General features: G+C 43.5%; 1 protein-coding gene across 1 annotated transcript in view; it reads right to left on the minus strand.

Moving 5' to 3' along the window:
* Positions 1-5413: 5413 nt before the first annotated feature.
* The window catches only part of HS6ST3 (heparan sulfate 6-O-sulfotransferase 3), a gene marked incomplete at its 5' end in the record, with an annotated part of 577652 nt that continues 561001 nt past the window's right edge, over positions 5414-22064 (minus strand). Inside the window, one exon of the mRNA XM_004680294.2 lies at positions 5414-12471. Within this exon, the coding sequence (XP_004680351.1) occupies positions 11763-12471 (709 nt within the window). The remainder of the gene's footprint in view (positions 12472-22064) is intronic.

The raw sequence follows: 22064 nt of genomic DNA on the forward strand, positions 1-22064 counted from the left end.
TGTTTTTTGGAAGTGCTCTGTGGGGGGAAATGGAAGCTGTTCACAGACATTGTGTTAAATTTCTGCTCTACCTCAAAAGAAGGCACTAACACACCCACTTTTGTTTGCTTGATAAAAAGCCACAAGAACTAAGTAACTTGCTAGAGACCAAGAGCTCTATGTTGCTCTGAGAGCGGAAACTGCATTTCAGGGTATTTGCTGTTGACACAACAGAAGGTGACCAGGGGTTGCATACAGGAATGGACAGTGGAGTCCTAGGATTGGGCCCCAGATGGCCTCAGACCACAAGGCTTCTCCATTTGTATTTTCAGTCTATGCTGCTTCTCCACCCTGTGAAATGATCTTACTTGCAAAATAAAAACTCAGGACCCAGAACTGCTCCTCCTAACTCATGCAGCCTGTTTTGTACAGTCACCATAAGCCCTATTAACTCACCTCTTCAGACTTCATACCCCACGTGCTCCCAGGAGGACTTGAGGCAGGGTCTGCTTCAACGTTCATGTCAAACCGGACAGCTGGAACTGGACCCAGAGCCGAGGCTATGTGGTGGGAGCAGAGACCAGGTATTCCCACATCCCTGAGAGTAGCTGATGTGATGATCATGGACGTCGCTCCACAGGTCTGGGGCCCTGTGGCTTCTGTGGGGTTTCAATCACCCGAGGGCCCAGATGATGACGCAGCTGAAGTGCCCCTGTCAGGACAGATGGGGACTACGTATCCCATCTGGAGGCTGATGAGAAGCAGATTGGCTGCTGGGTAGGTGTGCAACAGAATTTGTCCTACCAACCCACCTGCTACAGCTACACATAGTTCTGTTCTGGCTCCTCCTTTCCTCAGGGAGGAAAGAAGTCTGGTCTACCTCTGATTTAGCTGCTGGCTGAGAAGTCCTTAAGATATGACTTACATCTGGGATTTTTTTTTTTTTCAATTCCATTCATCTAACATTTATTTGGTGCATATTCAGAGTCTGGAAATACAGACTGGAAACTGGCGGTTGTAGAAAAGGGGGTGGGGTCCTAGGTTCCCTGCCCCTCCCCAAGGAGGGTGGGCCTGGGCAGAGAGGTAAAGCTAGAAAGGAGCCGCCTAGGAAAGAAGAAGAAAGCAAAGAATGCTGGAAGCAGACCTGGAGGAAGCACATGGAGGAGAGAGACACGCGAAGAAGAAGCCATGTTTCTTGGCTTTGGACATCTCCCAGGAACCTGGGGAACACGGACAGAGACACTAGGAAGAGACAGCGATATTGAAGAGAGGCCTATGGGAGGCTGACCATGGCAGCCTTCATCTTGTCTTGGGTTTTGATTTGCTCTTTTCCTTCCAAGCTACTTGGCCCTTCGGCACCTTTCCTGGGGGTGCCCACCAGAAAATGGCTTAAGCCTGTGGTAAAGAAGAATCTATTGACAAACTAGATGAGACAGAGGAAGGTCTAAACTAGAGCTTTCAGGCCTCCACGGCCTGCTTTGGGACAACCCTGTTTGGTTGGGCGTTTACCCACGAGAAGGGTAGTTTAGAGCCACGGTGGGAGACAGGCAGATCTCAAATCTCAAGGCTGAATGGTTTCTTTTTGTCCAGCAAGGGGTTAATTCACCGCTGTTACCTATTTCTGATTGTTTACAGGGAGATTTGATCATGAAAGGCCAATGAAAATGTTCAAGAGTCGGAGTCATCTTGTCTATCTAAATTACCATCTCAGGAGTAAAGCAAACCAATTTACCTTGAGGCTTTCATCAAAGAAATCTCTAGATAGTTCAGGATCCACATGCTAACAAGATAGTGAGTCTAAAGCAGGAAAACAAACTACAAAAGCTAAACTCGAGTGAAAAGGTGTCGCTTCATGATAAACACCCACTTGATCAGGCTAAAGAATCTTAGGATAACTTTGTCATGGGAAATACAAATATTCTGGCAAGCCAAGTGTTGGGATAGGATTACCTGTCCTCACCAGATTGCATAGGGCAATATTAGCATTAGACTCCATAGAACTTTACTCTTTCTTTAGCACTACTTCTTCAAGGACTGGCAGGGTAAGATGAGATGGCCCCAACGGGGTGGAGCTGGTCTGTCATGGTGGGTATAAATTACAGACAACAGAAGACACAACAGGTGGAGCATGCAGGTGCAGAGGGTTGAAGGTGCAGGATTCTCCGATTATAACTGGGAATCAAGACTTACGTATTTTCTTTCACTTGGCCTAAGGATACTAAAGAGATTGTGAGACATATTACAGTGTTCTGAATGAGAAGGACCCTGTCACTTTAACTTTAGCATCTAGTGAGATGCCTGGCTGAGAGAAAATGCTTGAGTGTTTTTTTTTTGAAAAGACAAAAAAGGAAGGAAGAAGGTGTTATAAAGGGTTCAATTATCATTTTGGGTTATAGATTCCGAAGATGGCAGAGACAGTGTGCAATCTCTCCTGGTCTACTGAGTCATAGGAATTATTGTGAAGGGTAAAAACTGGGTAATCTGAGTTTGGGGACTGTCAAAAATTAATGAAAGCTTGCTGCAATGACTGAGTGAAACTGATCATTAGTAACTCCAGGGTGTTCAACATTACGGTGATGCTGAAGGTATTATGTACTTTTGTAAATTTCAGAAGCTCATCTAGGGATGACTTTCCCTCCTAGAAAGCAAAGAAAATGAGGACATTAGCAGAGAATTGTGGCTCTTCAGTGGTGATGGAGCTAATACATCCTGCTCCGCTTGCACCTTCATGCGGAGCGCAGTAGGGTGACGGGGGAATTACTGGCTGTGACTTGCAGCTGAATGTGATCATGTACCCATGAGCAGTGACTTTTCAAACAGTAATATGTAGGCTTCTGCTTAAAACTTAACTGGCAGGCTTCCTGGCAGGCTCCTGGGAGTGATGCCCTGATTTGCAAGGACTTAATGACTTGGTGTCATTAACACCTGGAGCTAGAGCGAAAGGAAGGGAGGCAGAAGCACCTGGCGGTGCCCCAGATTAGCCGAGCAGCATGGATTTGTGAAGGCAACATCTTCCCTTTACTGAAAAGAATTCTTTGTTGTATTTTTTCGATAATTATTACCTGATATTAAGATTGCCAATGTTCTTGGCAATCAGATTATAGTCATCTATGAACAAAAAATCTTGCTGTTGCAAAGGTCACTTCATTCTCCCCCTTTTGTATCTGTTAAAATAGGTTTAGTTAGTCATAAATTAACCTCCACAGCAATTGTATTTCTTGAATCCTGAGAAAATCTTCACTCTGTTAATGTTTTTTTTTCCTTCTTGAACACACATATTATTCACAGGAACTGATGGCATACCCTGAAAGCTAGCTGTCCCTATGGCTTTTGAACACCCATCTGTGAGATCCTGATTTCCTCTTCATCTTCATGTCTTTCTATTTCATATGCAACAACGGTTTGAATAATTTAAAGATCAGATACTTGCAGGCATCACCCAGTGGTGCGAGGACCTTGACTTTGAAAGCAACTCAATATTTCCAGATTAGGATGAGAATAACATTTGCCTAAATTTTTACTCTCCCATTTCTTTTTAGCATAGTTATGATTATAGCACAGTATAATAACACTGGAACAACAGCAACAATATAAATCTAAACTTGTAGATTACTTGCAATCCAGGCTTTTTACTCAGGTAATTAAAATAAATTATTGGAAATGGGATGATGAAAACATCTACATGAAAAGATCTTCAAGTACCCAAGGAAGTCAAGTTAATATGGTTTCATTGTTAACACCAATTTCAAAACCTCATAACTATCAAAACAACATTAAAACACAAAAGAAGAAAAGTAGCAGAAATCATAAAAGAAGAAAAACATAGAAGATAGCAATCTATAAATCATAGCAATTCTCAAGCTAAAAGAAAAGATTCTAGATTATGTGAAGATAAATTCAATTCCATGTTAATTATAAACTATTAATTGCTGAAAATATTATTCAACTGAAAGTAAAACTTACAACAGAAAGTATAAATGGTACAAAAGCTTTTTTTTAATTGAAAATATTTCTTGTGACTCCAGCAATAAAGAATATGGAAGTCATATATACCAAATAACAAGTCTCCAGAATATATAAACTAAAATTATTTATGAAGTGATGCAAACACAGTTGTAACTGGAGATTTTAGCATGTATTCTGTCTTTGATAAATTAAGTATTAGTATGCATGTAGACGTGTATATGCACGTGTTATCATTTAATTGGTGATATACAAGGATATAAATAGATCTCTCTACACATCTGTATGCATACACACACAGACACACGCATATATATATACAATTTAATAATGCAGCACATATGTTTTCAGGTGTCCGTGAAAAAAATCCATCATTTACAAAGCCCAAGGGATACAAAGCATCGTTCAGAAATTAGAAATTGTGCAGGAATAATTATCTGAGCCTAACATGTTTTTCAAGTAATAGGAATTAAAAAAAAAAATGTTTCTAAATAAAGAGACAGTTACAACCACCAGTGAGAAATGGTAAATAAATGCCAATAGGAAATTAACTATGATGATAAACTATCAATAAACATGAAAGACTAAACATTAAGAGACAAAGTCAGTTGATGAGATTTAAGATAAAAGATAAAATATTAGGGCCCTCCCTGGTGGCGCAGCAGGTTAAAGCACAGCACTAAGAAGCTAAAGGCAAATCCCCATGAGTTCCATCCCCGCCTGCCCCAGAGGTGACCACATGGTGCGGCAGACCTTTCCTGACCCGCCCGCTGCTCTCCTCAGCAGTGTACCTCCTCGATCTGCCTTTTCTGCTCCCCAATCTGTCTCTCACAGCCCCTGCACCTCTGGCCTGTACCCTAGTTCTGTATGCACAAATAAATAACTCTTTAAAAAAATTAAAAAAAGATAAAATATTAGATCAATGAAATGAACACTTGAAAACAATAAATATAAAAGCATAAACATAAGAAAAAAATCCGAGAACAGAAATTAAGAAGTGGAAAAGGAAGTGAATGGAGCTATGTAAGAGCAAACAAAAGAAAATAAAAACAAACTTGTTTGTTTGATTCCTAAAATATTTTTTAAGTTCTACTTGTATTGCTAATGCACACAGATTATTAAAGAAATAGTAAAAATAATGTCATAACTAGTTTCTATACTAAGTACCTTGTATTTTCCAAATGATCTAAGATCATGATGTATTTCTTTGCATTATAAAAAGCATTTAACATGTTTTATAAAGAAAGAAATAATTATGCTGGATTTTTGAAATTTACACTTGGTATAAATATTGACCTGTGGGAGTGAACAGCACTAAGCTGTATGAGTTGGGCCTTCTTTGTTCCAGTCTTATTTCAAGGTGATTTGAGAAAAGAAGTAAAACTTCAGTTTTCCTTAGTTTTACCTAGGTTTCCTTGAGATTTTTCTTAAGCAATAACCCTACCCCACCCACCGTGTGTGTGTGTGTGTGTGTGTGTGTGTGTAATTACCACTGTCTTTGGGAAGCTTTTCTGGTTGATGTTCAGTTCTAGAGCCAAGCATATGGCCACGTGAAAATCTCATTAACCCATGAGCAAGGAAGGAGTCCCAATTCCCATCTCTGCAGAACAAAAAGAAAACAATAAACTGTATCATTGAAGAGCTTTTTCAAAGATACTTTCGCTACCAGTTCATTGAGTCTTTGCTTATACATAGAAACTAGTCATGACAGAACAGATAAACCTAGTGTACTGAAGTTGTGGCGAGCTTATTTCAAAGTTGTGTTTTCCTTCTTTGTCCTCTCTCTTCCCTTTCATGCTTCCTTCCTCTCCTTCCTTTCCCTTCTCTTTCCTTTTCTTTTAGATTGAGCACAGAACTCTTTTGCTCCGATTCCAGGTTTTCTCCAAGGGGCAGCTTCCCTAACGCCCCTGATTTTAAGAGCTTATGTGTTTGAGAGCCTGTGAAATCCTCCTAGGCTCCTGAGATCTTAAATTGTTTTAATCTATATTTTCTTTGTCTTCTCTGCTTTTATAATCTCACACCCAATAACCACATTTGTATCCAAAGCATGGATTTTTAGAGTTTGACAAAGCTGATCCCATGGATTCAATTTCCATAAATCCCTTAAAGTGTTTAACCAACTTTTTCATCTTGCAAAAATGTCCAACAAAATCACAGGGGAAAACAATTGTTCTTGACATCACAACAGTTTAATATGGTAACTTATTCATTAAATTGTGCTTCACATCAATGGAAATCCTTGGTTCTACAAACTATCATTTTTTAAATAGCAATAAAGGTTGATAATGTCACAAGACAATCTCCTAGTACCCAAGTTCATACATATTATTGCACAGGAACAAAAGGAAATATCTCTTAGGAGAAATAATTTACTATCTATTGAATAACTATCTTTACAGCTAAAATGGGGCACCAGACAAAAGTCCAGATTTTTCTTTCCAACATTTTTCATCTTTGATATGTCAGGTGAAAAATAAATGCAAGCAAAACTGTTGTAGGGAGAGGGTGAGGGTGGGAAAAGGAGAGTAACGATGAACGCGTGATAAAAGAAGTGACACATTGGTAGGAGATGAATGCAACCATGACTAAGTCACACAAGCTCTGTGTCCTCAGAGAACTACTTTAAGCCCTGGCAAGGACTGAGGTTTCTCGGCATGGACACCTGCCCTTTGCTGAGTCTCCACAGTGCAGAAGCACAAGAGACTCACAGAAGTCCCACTGAAGGTGTCAGAGGATGACAGTTGCAATTTTGCAGTGGACGACACAGAACACCGCACAAGAAACACCTGTGCAGCCCTGACGTCCCACCCAGAGATCTGTTCTCTTGCCTGGAAGTACAGGGACTTTTGCTGCTGGTGGCAACAGCAAGACATGTCCTCTGGCAATTCCAGCGTCTCTGCAAGATTGGTGGTTCTGCTATGTGTTGTGAAGATGGGTCCATAAGCTTCCCGTCCGTCAGCTACACCATACGGCAGTCTTGGAGCCCAGCCGGGTTGCCCACAGGGCTAATTCAGAATGTGAGGGAAGTAGTCACATGTGTCCAGGGGCTGGGGTGAGAGAACGGCAGCCTTAAGTCCGGTGGGGATGGAGGAGGGAGGGAAGAAGACAAGCCCAAGTTCCGTGGAGACAGGAGCTCAGCTTGCTCTCCAGGGGGACCCCTCGGGTAGAGTCCTCAATCCCTGATGCCTGAGCTGGAGTCCTCATAACCTGACTGTGGAGACACGAGAACTATTGGAAGGAAAGCGTTCGGACACAGGTGTGATCAGGTGTGTCTTCTTTGCCTGTGCCTGACCCAGCTTAGTCTCCATCAGTCTTCACACCCCAACCCCGCGCTCTGCTCCTATCTCATGAGCCCCATTCCCCAGCCCATTCCCCTCAATGGCCCAGAGAATCCAGTTCACTTGTCTCCACTCTGCCCTTGTTCTTGAGAACAGAAACTGTAGTAGATATTATTCTATTTGTCAGTATTTTCCGGTGCATGTTTAATTCCTCATCTTTCCAACTTTGACAGACCTACTCCCCCTTCAGAAGCTTCTACTGTCCCCACATGCCACCCCTGGGTGATCCAATTGGACAAGACCTCCTTCTCTGCTACCAGTTCTGGTTGGGTAGGAATCAGATAAACTCCAAGTGAAGACGTTAGCTTATGACAGCTTACAGCATTTCCTCTCTCTGGAAAATGTGCAAAGGGACTCATTTAAGACCAAAAATAACCTTTTAGAACCAAAGCAATAAGTTGCTGATAAAATTCCAGCAGCCTGGGGAAGAAGCGGAGAGGACAGTCTTTGAGCAGGGGTTCTATTGATCACCCCTTCAGCGTCACTATTCAGGCTGCTACTGATTCTAAAGTTTTCTAACACTTGGCTTCCCTGCAGAGCTGTGAGCACATTCCCTCAGCCTTCCTCTGCAATGGTTTCGGACTGGATGGTGTAAACATCAGCCAGCACTGTTCCAGGCAGTCCTTCTCCACCTCTCTGCAAAGCTGCCCTGTCTCGGGTATTCATTCCCACGCAGAGGTCACCCTGCAAGAGGGGGTTGAGAGCCAACCACCACCCACCTCGATGTATTAAGCTCTAAAGGAAGGGAAGGGAAGATAAAATCAACAAAGATGTAGATTCTTGCAATTTCCAGCCTCAACAGTGTCGCTGAACAGAATAAAGTAACAGGGAAAGTCATGAAGCCTAGAGACTGGGGCTCTCGGCAACTTTGTTAATGAACTAGACTCTTTGGGAATCTTTCACCATTTCTGAATCTCCATGTCAAACTATCAAAGAAAATAATGAACGGAGGTCCTACTTGATATGCTAGCATATAGGGACGATCAAGTGAGTTATCAATGTCCATATGTTTTGAAAAGCATTAAGTACTATACAAAGTTATGAATTTAAATTGTACCCTTTGCAAAACATAGGATGAAGCAAATGACACTGAAAAGCACTTGAAATATTTTTCAATTCTGTTCTGTGTCAGAGACTGATTGTTATTATCAGTATTCATTTTCACATTGTTTTTTGAATAATAGAACCCTCATATTTATCAAGGCACATGACAACCAATGAGAAAGCTCTCCTCTGACATTTTGTGCAGCTACATGGGGCTCACGCCTAGGTACTAGTCCATGAGCTGTGGCTGGAAGGGATATGTGGAACTTCCTTCCACATCTCTCTGTGTCTTAAATGTCAACGAAACGGCAGGAAAAACAGCAGTTGTCTCTAGCTGGGATGGGGAGACTTCAGGGCAAGGAAAGGACCTGTGTTGTGGAGATGTCAGAGAGCAGAGCTGTATCACATGGGTTTGCCTTGTCAGTGAGAGAGCAGTGGCTTCAACCTCACTGAAGTCACTGTTATTGTGAGTTTCTCTGTTAAAGCAGCCAAATGGAATCCCTTCCAAAAGATGCTATTTTTTAGCCATCAACGTGCACCTTGCAAGGTCTGTCAGACACTGCTGCGTATTAATGCTAACTCCACTCAGTCTTTTAAACCAGGCCTTATATTTCAGACTTCCAATGAAATTATGTATGACAAACTTATGTCCTTTAGTTACTAAGAAATACATTTTTATCATTTTTCAATATCATACATGATATTCTTAACAGTTGGCCAACAATGAATGCTAATGTTATCAATTACTGGGATTATCCAAATCATCCGTTCTCTAGTTGCCAAGGGTAGGCTGCCAAGAGGAATTAGAAGTAGAGAGGGAATATAATATTGTATCTTAGTCACTAATAATAAATTAAACCCATACACACACACACAGAGACACACACGTATACAAGGACAGCTCAGCCCATGAAGGAAAGTCTACCCAAGGGGCAAGAGTCAACGGGATGGGGAATTCCCTGGGGGAAGTTTTGGTTTTGGGGGGTGGTTTGTTTCTGAACTTTTAACATTAACAAATGTGGAGTGGATTTGGTTTGGGCTGCTGTCCTCCTATGGGGCCCTGGTCCCAGGGGCCTTCTGCTAGCACCTTTCATGTCACATAGAGGTGTGCAGTCAATTCTTGGGGAGAAAACAGTGTCCCTACATTTCCATTTCCATCAACACGGGGCCCTCGGGATATGACAAGCATGCTTCTTTAGAATGAAGTGATATGAGGGAAGAAGGCCATGTCACCCCTTCTAATTGGCTCCACACTGGCCTCGGGCCAACACAAAGATTATTTCCCCTCTGAACATTATGATATCTGGTCTCAAGTGGCACTCATACGTCCCGCCTCCAGCAGCGAGGCCGTGGAAGCCTTTTGATAGAAATCCCGAGGTACCAAGGAACAGCATAAAGTCAGCTGAGGCTGTCTCCAGGACTGAGCCAGGCGTGCACACCCTACCAAAGATGGACAGTGAATTGAAAAGAAACACCTTGATTGCTTTCACCCTTGTTCAGATGTTCCAATGATAAAACACTGGATTGTTACGGTGTGCATGTGTGTGTGTGTTTCACGGTGGCAGGCATGCACTGTAGGCAGCGCATTTACTCCTCCCTGGAATGTGAAGCTGGAACAAGAGCTGCTCCCGAACCTCACCTGCCATGTTCCTTCCCTTCCAGCTTAGGAATAAGTCCTCAGGAAAGGAAACACCAGTATTTTTGTGATCGTAATCTCTATCAACTAAGTGACTTGACTCTGTAAAGTCATCCTCCTAAGTGGCTCAAGTCCCACTGCTTCAAAAGTCAGCAGTCTCTTGGCTTGTGGATGGGCTGATGTGTGGACAGGACCGCTCTGGATCACTGCTGGGCTTGCTGCTGTCTCAGCACCAAGTGTCCACTGCCCACCGGGGTTACAGTTTGATCCCTCTGGGCAATAAGTGATGGTTTCTATTTTCTCATCCATGAAACCGCGAAGGCTCACGCCTACCTTGCGGACAGATTTAAGGTATGAAAAGGGTCTCCAATCATGCCAACACTAGTGGAATCTCCCATAACACCTTCAGCATGTGACAGATGAACCCTGTGCCTGTAAGGCCAGGCTAACATGCTTTCCCACGTCTATGACAGAGACACAAGACAGGCACCTCTGTGCTGGCAGCTGCTGCATGAATCTGGGGCTGATAGACTCTCCACCCCAGAGAGGGTATTCCAGAAGCTGAGACGTGGCTTCTGTAAAGCTCGCTTAAACGACAAACATGTCCGTATCAATGCAAGACAGTGCTTGCATGTTTATGGCCGGCTGCTACCACAGTCAAACAGCAGGTAAAGGCTAAGTCGAGAGAAAAAGTCTCTGGCTGGAGAGAGTCAAGATACTGGGAACTTGAGTCTGTGCAAACTCCTGGGAGAGCTCTCCCGGTCCCTGTGAGTTGCATGTCTCCTGATCTAAGCCAGAGTTATTATTTATTTAGTGACCTCGAATATATTTTATAGACATGCTAGCTAAGCTCCTATTCTTCCGGTCAAATCCTTTTTAAATGCCTTTTCTTCCGTGATCACAACATTTCAAAACTGACATTTATATATCAAAGAAGAGAATTGTTTTCAAAAGGTAAAACTGAGATTCCTTTACAAAAGAAGCAGGTTTGGAAATGCTAGACACCGTGTTTACCTCTTGCTTTCACCCCTTAATTTGTCATTCATTCCTTGCATTGAAAATAACAAGTGGTACAATGTGCCCTCCAAGGCTTTCATTAACAAGCAAGGTTTCCCCAATTGCCCTCACCAAAGTTCGTTTCTCAGGAGCCTCAGGCTTTAATCTGCTTGTCTTAAGTCTGCTTGCTGTTCTCTACAAGATAGGGGTGAGGGGAGCAGAGCTGAGATGCAGGGGCTTTGCCAGGTGACACCCTGTCCTGACCCGCAACAGCCAGGTGATTGCCTGACAACATCCTCAACACAAAACACGTTACTCTACTTACGATTTAAGCCACATTCACATACAGTTCAAAGAGGAGACCGACAGCCAAGTGAGGGTTCATATCACCTCAGCCAAGGCTGCAAGGCCTCTGTCTCTTTACATGGCAGTGTCCCCCACACAGAGACTATGAAACAGACCAGCTCCGGCTTAACGACCAAGCCACAGTGTGCTTCCCAATGTGCCCGTGTATAACCCAGGCTGCGGTGAGACTCCTTCCAGGTGCTTCTCTCCTGGACCTTTTAAAGTGGTCTCTATTAGATGCACTCCTACCCTACTGAATATCACTGAGTGAAAAACACCAGGAGGAAAAGCGCGAGACACATCATCTCCAGCGGGATAAATATGACGGCAAGAGAAAGAGAGAAAGCAGGTGTCTAAACCCAGCCATCTACCCCAAGGCGTCCACAGAAGGGTCCAACGTCCTCCAAGGTCACAGGTGTGCCTGCGCATCCCCCCCTCTGGGGGGAGGCAAAGCCAGGGGGTCACCATCTCACCACCTGGCTGTTGTAGTCCTCAGTGACCGCCCCCTCGGGGTTCCCGTCCTCTCTAGGCCACGGGTGGCTACGCTGCTCCCTCTGCAGCCTCCGCTGCTCCCGCCTCTTTTGCCGGTCCCTCTGGTGCTCTGCCTGCTTGGTGTGGTGGTAGCGCTGCTGGAAGAGATCTTTTGCATACTCGTACAGCTGCATGTCCAGAAAGTTCAGCTCCTCGATGCGCTGGCGGGCGCCCTCGTTGATCTCCACGTTGGAAGCCCGCGTGATGTTGAACTGCGTGAAGGGGGAGATGAACTTGAGGTTGAATGTCCTCTCGAAGAGAAACTGTGTCTTCCGCTGGAACTCCGTGAGCCCGAAGAAGGCCATGTTCTTCAGATTGTTTTTCGCGCTCTGCAACAAGATGGTGTTCCGCTCGCTCTCGTTCATGAAAGTCAAGTTGTAGCAGCCTACCAGGCTGAGGTCGGCCAGCATGCGCACCTGGCGGTTGTTGGCCAGGTTGTAGGTGCAGTCCATGAACTCCCGCAAGCTGACCCCAGACCAGTCGTCGCCCGGGTAGCAGGTGGGCAGCTCATCGGGCGTGGGGCTTCTCCCGTCACACACGTGGAGGGAGGTTTTCCACGTGGCTCCCCTCTGGACATGTTTCCACTCGCTCAGGTAACGTGACACCGGGTCCCTCAACATTGTGATATAGTAGAAATTCCTGGAAGAAACCAGAGGAAAAGCGTCAGTCACTGTCAACCGGGACCCGGAGTCTGAGTCCACTCAGCCCTTAAGTCCACCCTAAATCTGACTCAGCTCCGATGCCAAATGGTCTCTGGAGAGCCCGCCTGGATGTGCACTCCCGCCGGCGCATAAACACACAGGACTAGCTTTCCATACTAAGCTTGTACAATGCACTTCCTTTTTCTGGTGGGGAAGGAATGAGGCTTGGGGAATAGAACATTCATTCCTGCAGCAGTGATACACTAACAAAAGGCTCCTGGTGATGCCACCTTACTTTCAGAGAACATGCCCTCATGTTTTGAAAGTTACTATCCATGCCATATGTTATTTGACCTTCACAACAAGCCTTGGAAGTAGACTGGCTCTCTTTGAGAGGGAAGTAAAGGGGTAGCGATTTAGCCAAGCTCGTGGGACTAGAAAGGGCTGACGGGAGCTGGGGTGCTGAATATTTTCTCTTTACAATGCTATTCTGGGGAAGAGGTAGGTGGGCTTGGAAGAATATGCTGTGTGCGGAGATTAATATTTACTGAGCACCTACTGTGTGCCAACTAGCACAGAATCTTCAAACAACCTAGTCAAAGGCGCTTCATTGTTGCTTTTCTTGAGAAAGGCTGAGAACACGGAGACTCTGAAAAATGAAAAATGCAGCCCAAGATCTTAGGGCAAGGTAGTATTTGGACTGCAGTCCAATCTAGACCTATTTGACTTTGTACTTTGCTGTCCACATTGGTATTTTAAGAACAAAAATGAACTAATAGATACTGAGTGCCTATCAATTGTCAGGTGCTCTGGTTAGAGTCACAGCGCTTAGCTCACATAATGATTTTTAACGGAACATTCAGGAAAAAGAAATATTTTATAAATGGCTGGCTGCAGAATGATCAGATAAAGATCAGGGTACCTCTGATTGAAAAAGGACAAGAGAAGCATAAAGAGGCGTGGTAAACATTATAAAAGTTGATAGGTAAAGGCACTCCAGTAGACAGTAAGAGAAAGCAAATATTGGCTCCATAGAAGGAAAATCCTTCTCAGAATTTGAGCAACTTACAAATGGAATGGACTGCCCAGCCCTCATCATCAAGACGACCCTTTGTCACAGAGCCACTAAAAGGATCCTACTCCATTGCAGGCTGCACGCAAGACTTCCAAGCTGGCTTCGCATCTGAGATCCTGCTTCTATCTTTTGTCTTTCCCCAGAAGTTAGTCTGAGTCTAGTTTTATCCTGATTCTGTCCTTGTTTCATTGAAGGGCGGGCTTCAGAAAGGGAGGGTCAGTTCTGTTTACTGAGAGTTCCCTTGGAGAGACAAACTTCATTCTGAAAAGATAGTCAGATTTCCTTTCCATCTACAGAAACAGCCAGCGCTGTAGAGTCTGGCACCCAGCCTGCTGCCCAGCAAGTGTGAATATGACTAATCTGGGTAAAAAGTACTTTTGCCCTCCTCTGGGCATCAAGAGAGCAGATTTTCGTTCAATTTAGTGTCTGGTTTTCATAGAAACTTGACATTAAAACAACTACCCATATATGGATAGAAGGATGGACAGACGGATGGGTGGATGACTGGAAGAAATCTAGATGGAAGGAAGGAAGGAAGAAAGGACATCTGTTGAGGTATTAATTTCTCACATCATGTCATATTTTGTCAAATGTCTGTTTTAGAAAAGGAAGCAAATGTAGGTGTCACTTCCCTGAATCATGTCTATATTTTGTTAGGACATTTATGTGCATTTAAAAACAAATGATTGTGTCTCCCACTTTGCAGATCAATCACAGAGGATCTTTACTCAGTATTTCTGCATCTCCATTCCTTGTTAAAGATGGAGGCTATGGTGTCAGGTTGTAGAGAAGACCTGCTTTCATACCACACCTCAAAAGTCTCTTTTGAGGACATTTTCTCATTGCTTTAGAAGGAATGGCGCAGAGGGAAGAGGGGAAAGAAGACCATGTCTCATGAGGCAAGTGTGTGAGTAGCAGGTATCACTGCAGGGAGGGAGAGGCTTGCTGGGGGCATCAGACCCACGGAAGGATGAAGTCCAGGCTCTGGGGAAGGGAACCTGGCCCGAGGAGTCAACACGGCCTGTCTACTAGGGAGGGGCGAAATGCTGAAGGCCTCTAGGCCCTACTCATATTGGAGCAGTTTCTTTCAGTGCAGTCTTATTGCTGCTTATATGCTTTAAGGAAAAAAATACTTTTCTCAAGATGGGGGCAGATGCATTCTAATTTTGTTGCAAACTGCAACGATAACACTTTTATTTATAAAAACCCACTGACACACTCGAGTGCCAAACGCCTTCCTGTGGAGCACAGCTCCAGTCCAGCTTCTCTTCAGCTTCCTGTGTGTCAGGCCTGCAGGCAGGCCTCCTGTCCCGGCGACCCTGCCAGGTATGCTCTCCTGGCTGGCTTCTTTTGCTTCTCGGTGAAAACACGTAGGATTTTGAGCGATGAAATTAACTGCCAAGGTCACACTCGTGGGAAGTTGCTGAACTTGGATTAAACCCAAATTTGGCTAACTTCAAGAAAACGTTCTGGCATTATATTATGAAGAGAGAAACTTAATGAATGCATTCCATTCAACCAACTATACCAGTTTACTTGGTCAAACTAAACTGAATAAAATATATAGACATAGCCAAAAAAAAAAAAAAAATTAAGGACTTTCAGGGTAAAGTGATCTTATGCTTTTTTTTTTAAATGACTCAATGAAGGATACTTATAATTACTCATGTACTGTGTTGTTTTGATATCTAGTGAGATAGCTCTGAAATGTGCTAAGAAAATTTCAAAGACTTAAGTAACACTCAGTTCCCTTTAGAGGGGAAGAGGAATTTATTGAGACTAGTGCACACGAGCCGGCCTGCACCCTTACTTTGCCAATCACCATTTTACATTACTCCGTTGTCTTTTGCTGTGACAGAACAACAGTCCCATCAGTGGAAGCAAATTTCCCAAAAGGTCAGCAGAGAGAGCAAAAAAAGAGACTGACACAGCTTCTCAGCCACGTCAGAAAATGTTGACAATAAAGTTTTGCTCACAGCAGTTATTTCTATAGCCTGATTAATCCTACTTCATGCAATACTGCTCTTCCAATTTCATCTCTCCAAGCAAAAAACTGATTTTGATGTCACCAAACAATTGTCTCATGAATATATATAAACCCAATGATTATGTCAATCAGGCGGTGTAAAGATTCCAAATATATTAGGATGGAAGAATTAAAATCAGAGGGATGTTGCAGTGGATTCACTAAGACCCACAAATGGAAAGTCTTGAATTCTCCTATTAACTGGGCAAGAGAGAAAACACACAGAAAGATTTCAACAAAAAAGATGATGACAATCAATCAGTAAGACTCAATTTCCATTTGTGTGTCTCAAACTTAGGCTTCATCACGATTCGTAGAACAATCATTAAGACTTGGAGGATTTTTGGGACTGAAAATTGCAGAGGTTTGTGACATTAGAGACTTAACTGGAACCTGCTGCTGGAATGTGGGAGCTTTGGGTCTCACTGGGGGACACTGGCCTGCTGCCCTCCGCCCCCTGGAAATTTACATGGTCTCAAAGCTGGCTGAAACTGGCTGAGGCTTAAAAAGGTCTTGTTTTTTAATTTAACTTTATTCAATTTCACAATGATTAGCCAAGTTACAGGGTGATGCTTGCATGAGTGAAACAAGTCCTAAATGTCTCTAAATTCTCCCCAATAGGTAAGAAATCCATTTATACATAAAGTTATCCTGACATCAAGCGATACAAATGTATTAATGGAACACTGATGTTGATAAAGTTCAAAGTTGTCCCATGGCATCTTCTAGAATGGAGTAGTTGGGTACTATTTCACTCAGATATATTCTCATGTATGTTTATGTCAGTCCTATTAAGTAGAATGGTTTTTCCTAGTAAAATAGGTTTGATGAACCCAGGTAGCTACTGACGAAAAATAACACATGATGTTTGATTAATTAAATCATTTTTCTCATCCCTATTTTTTTAATACTTTTTTTTTCTACTTTCATTTGCTTCTGTACCTTGAGATGGAAACATGCAAAAACTGTTGGTGAAATGAAGTCGACCACCAGGTCACTTTCACAAACTTTGGTGTCATTTCAGAAATCTCCTCCCCACTCCCAAGCAATGGGATCTTGTTCTCTTCTGCCCCCTTAATCCTGATTCAGTTTTTAGAGAAAGCATGTAAAGGATTCACTACTACTGAAATCTGCAATTTTCTTTTCTGGATCCTACTTGTTAAGCAACACAATGGAGTGAAACAAAGAAAAAAAAAGGACAGGTAGCAGGTAGCTCCCCACAAAAGCCATTGTGGTCACAATGCAAAGACCTTCATGGACGCTTGTTCTTTTTAACTTAGTCTCCTGGCGCGAGACTGAGTATCTCCTGTCTGCTGCTCTGCCCGGGTCATTGCAAACTTGCCCTTGGAGTTAACCTGCTCTCCCCAGATTTTGGATCTAGGAGTAAGCAAACTATTATTTCCCTTCCTCCGTTCATTTATTTGTTAATTCTCCGAGCATTAGTGTGGTTCCCTGAAGTTGCCAAGCACCAGGAATAGGCATTGGGGAGTCTGTGGTGAAGAGGACATAGTCCTCTAGGAGATCTCAGGCATTTGAGGAGTTTGTTGAAGTGAAGGAAATGCTAACTACCAAGTTCAGGGGATGTCCTGTCACTCTTCCTGTACCACAGTCCCTAAGACAGATAACTTTGTTTGTTGGATGACAGCACACTGCCAGCAGGGTTTCCATTTGCCACTGACTTCATTGAGAGCTTGGGTGAATTCGTTTAAGAATGTCTGTAAAGCAATTGCAGTTCTTTAGAAATGTCATTCTTGTGCCCCCTGGGTAATGATGGCAAATACCTATGTACTCACGGAGATTAGGGAGCAGGTTGCCTTGGTTAGTTCAATGATCATTTCAACAGCTAATTACCATATGGGCTATCACAGTTTATTAAAGTTCCGAGGCACAGACCACACTCTTCCACGGCTGTAGAAGCACAGAGTCTCTTGTACTGCTGTAAGGTAACATATTAAAAATTCTAAATACACACAAAGGCATTGTTGCTTGTCCTTACTCTGCCTATTTAGATGCTATTTTGCATCCTGCTTGTCTAGCTGGCCCAGCTCAAGTCTCATCCATCTCCCCTGAATTTTTCTCTAGCGATATATCTATTTATTTATTTATTTTTGCATCACTTACTACAAGTTGAGCTGATATTTGCCCTGTAAGTTCCTTTTTAAAAAAGATTTATTTACGGCCCTCCCTGGTGGCGCAGCGGGTTAAAGCACAGCACTGAGAATCTAAAGCCGCTTCCGCATGAGTTCGATTCCCGCCTGCCCGGGAGGAGACCACATGGCGTGGCAGACCTCTCCTGACCCGCCCGCTGCTCCCCTCAGCAGTGTACTTTGTTGATCTGCCTGTTCTGTTCCCCACTCTGTCTCTGGTGAAGCCTCTCACCGCCCCTGAGCCTCTGGCCTGTACCCCAGTTCTGTATGCACAAATAAATAAATCTTTAAAAAAAAAAAAGATTTATTTACTTATGCATACAGAACTGCGGTACAGGCCAGAGGTGCAGGGGCAGTGAGAGGATTCACCAGAGACAGAGTGGGGAGCAGAACAGGCAGATCGATGTCATACACTGCTGAGGGGAGCAGTGGGCGGGTCAGGAGAGGTCTGCCGCGCCTTGTGGGTCACCTCTGGGCAGGGACTGAATCCTCTCCGAGGCAGATGCAGCCAGCCTGCAGTGCCGCGTCCCAACCCGCTGCACGACCAGGGAGGGCCCTGTAAGCTCCTTTTTGATGAGCCAGTTAACCTTGGGCCTCGAGACCCCCAGCATCTAACACAAAGTCGCCCTGTTCACAGCAGGCATTCAACAAGCAGTGCCGTGTAAAAGAAACAATTGGCATATGAGAGAAATATGTTTTAATGGCTAAGGTTAATATTTTCCTTGATAAATACACCTTTCCTTCCTCTGCTAGGAAGGAGCAGAAAGGGCAGTTGGACCGGGAAGGGGCCCAACCAGGACAGGAGGGTAAGGACCATCCAGACATCAGGGTGGACCGTGTGATAGGGTGCTGGGGAAACGTCCTTCCAAAAGGGTTTGCTTATTTGATCCTTAATGAGCAGCTGGGATATCAGATTAGATTCTACACATGTGTGGAATCAAATCCCGCTTATCCACGATGCAGCGTTATCAGAGCTGGCGTCTGGGTCGAAAAGACAAAGTGCCTCTTCCGGTTTTATCCCATGCCTGTTCTCTCAGACACAGCGTCTTGAGAGACAGCTTTCTGCGACCTCTAGGCATCGGCAAACTATAATTATGGAAGCCACACGTGATCCGTAACCAACCCAACAGGAGCATGAAATAAGAGGCTTCCGGATGATTCTCCATGCCAGGTCACTCTCCCCTTCCCTAGGGGAAGAGGTAATATGTATCAATAAGATACAACTTTTAAATCCTGTCACGTTGCTGTTTTATCCTGACATGGAATCTCTGAGCTTCCGATTCACTAAAATGCCATGATTTTCGGTGGTTGTCATCTTTGCTTTCACTTTCCCCCAGGTGGCTGATGCAAGAATAAATTTCAGGGAATGCATGTTCCAGGGGCTTGTCGTTGCTATCTTACTGAGTACAGTTCCTCCCTGTACAGTTGCAAATGTGGAAGGGAGGGTCCTGCTCTCATGCATAATTCAGGGGCTTCTGTGATTATTTGGTTCAGAGGCACCCTGCTTTGTGCCGCTTCTCTGGGATTTGGGCATGAGGACATCTCAGGCTCTCTGCTCTGCAGATCTGTGGTTTATGCATGTGGGCATCCACCTGAAGCCTGGAGCCGCCCTAGAGTGAGATAAGGCCCAATTCAGTCTCACTCGCAGCTCTAATCCCAGTCAGGCAGAGCAGAACACCAGATAGCACACTCCGATTGTGTTATCGGGCACTTCGTGTTCAGCCAGGCTCTCTTCTTAGCTAAATTCTCTGGCACAGCTTTTAGGGAATGTGAGAATTACACAGGATGGGAGCCATGAGGTGCCTCTGCTGCGATTGTTTTGTCCTAGCTAACTTGGAAAGGAAAAGAAGTCAATCAGAATATATACGAGCAAAACACGTATTCCAATATTTAGGTCTACTTTTGACAGTGATGATACAGTTCTTTCTAAAATAGCACAAAGAAGAGAGAGAGAGAGAGAGAGAGAGAGAGAGAGAGAGAGAGAGAGAGAGAGAGAGAGAGAGAGAGAAGACAGGGCGAGATCTCTGTCTAAATTTTGCCATGCTCTTAGAGAGAAAAGATTTTTTGTTTCAGTTAAGATTTGCGGAGATTCTAGACTGGGCAATTGTTTTAGCATATTACATATAATGCCTGAGAGACCCCCATGTGATTTCATGCCACTTGTCAAAGAAAGGGCCTTGGAGGTCATCCCCTAGGCAATGGCTAAGGAGCAAGCTAACTTAATATATGGGATGTTCTAAGTGAACTGAAAATTGCTATGAATAACAAGATCAGTGATGGAAACATCGAAATCACTGGAACTTACTGTGTACATACTATTCCCATGTCTAGTTCAACTGCTGAACTTATGTTGGCCAGCTGAGTCACCAAAACAACCCTTTGAGTCCTGACATAGGCTTTTAGCTGATGCCCATAATTTCACCATCTCTTCCATCCTCTTGGAAGTGACAGAATGTCTTGGAGAAGCAGTTTGTAACTTCCTGCTGCAGTGGCCCAAAGCTCCAGAAGCAGAGTGATTATTTCAAAGAGCGAGATACATGTTTAGCTGGAAGGAGGCATTAGGAAAAGGGGGTGAGTGGCCCATGCAAGGCCGGGGGAGCAGAGAAGCAAAGAGAGCTGAGCACATCTTTCTCACCCCAACTGTGGGTGTGTTTGGGTCCAGAGCATCTTCCACATCTTTACAACTTAGAAGATGTCATCGAAAGAATTTTTCTAGCTCAGCACAAAACCACATAGTAAATGTGTGCTTGAGGAAGGTGTGTTAGAGACAAGGAGGAGTATTTGTAGTTGCAAGGAATCTAGAAGTCAAAAGTTGTAGTAATCTCAGTCCAAGAAAGGTGAGAAATATCTATGCAAGATAATGCAGATAAAGCCAAAGCGCATGCAAGGTGATAATTCTCTTGTCTTGCGACACATATTTAGGAATGTGTTCAAAGGCTGTAGGGTCTTGAAGTTGACAGTTCCAAGGCTTTTATTCAGGAAGAAAGAAAATACAAGTCAAGCTCTATTCATTCTATTCTATTCAAAAGAATTTTGGTTGCAAAATTGAGCATACTAGAAACTCGCTGAGGATACAGTAGGGGGGGAAAGGTTTGAAGTTAGAAAGATCTGTGCTCCCAATTGCAGGTCTACCTTATGTTACATATCACCTAGTTAGCTCCTGTAACTTCTGGAAGCCTTACTTCCACATCTAAAGAGCCGGGTATACAGGCTTTCATCACAGGGTGGTGGGAATTACTGAAAAATACGGATAAAAGATTCTGCAGAGTCTGCACAGCAGCCTCTCATGGTAAGTGCACACTCTGCTCACAAGTCTCCTGTCTCCTGCATAGCAGAGTCTCAGAAACTCCTTCAATAGAGTAAAATCGAATAAAATTGTAAGTCTTAAACAATATTTTAAATATAAAAGTCAAGAATACTTTTATATTTGCATAACATGCTGACGGTTTTCAAAACACCTTTCTTAGCCCTTATTTCATTTGATCTTCTCTACAAAATTCTACCAGAGGTGGAATTTTACAAACGTGGAAATCTATGCCTAGCAACATGAAAGAACATTTTTGGGTGAAGAAACTACTATGGAACTGGGGCTTCTCCTTTTCTTCTTTAGCCATGATAGTTATTTATTTGATGATTTAAAAATGTCTATTGACTACATATTTCATTGATTATGTATTTTAGGAGGAAAATATGTTGGGTTCTGGGGTGAATTAGATGGAACTCGGCTTCGGGAGCTGACCTGAACGTATTCATCTTTTGACAACCCCATACATCCTATTCTGTGCTAATGTAGAAGAGTTAGGAAAAAAAATCATGAAATTAACACATTATTCTATAGTTTGGAGGTTTCACTGATTCTGTATATGGGTCATTTTTTTTTTCTATAGAAAAGGGGGGCCCAGAAGAACTACTGAGAAATGCCAGATGGGTACACTTTGGGTAAGAATTAAACTTTTGTATGTGTGTGGGGGGAGATGGGGTCATTCTGAAATGCTAAGATTTGACTCCTAGTAGATAGAGCTGTGAACTTCAAAGTGGGGCCCCTAATTTCTGGTGACCTCTTTTTGTGATGCCAAAAGCCAGTGGTGATTATTTATTAGAAGATTGCAAAACTGTTTATATTCTAATTTGATCAATTCTTCATTTATTACCTCAGTGCTTCTCTCAAGAGAAACTTCCTTATCAGCAATTTGATGCCCTGGGGATAGTTCAGACAGGAAAGAGAGGTGAAATTTGGCTCATTTACTAGATTTCAGAACTATTGATTACCTCCCTAGAATGCCCCCAAAGGGCCTTTCAATCATGTGGCTTGTTTACTTTTAAATCATTATGAATTCATGAAT

This window comes from Condylura cristata, unplaced genomic scaffold (assembly GCF_000260355.1).
Source record: "Condylura cristata isolate star-nosed mole 26May11 unplaced genomic scaffold, ConCri1.0 scaffold00010, whole genome shotgun sequence".
NCBI lineage: Eukaryota > Metazoa > Chordata > Mammalia > Eulipotyphla > Talpidae > Condylura > Condylura cristata.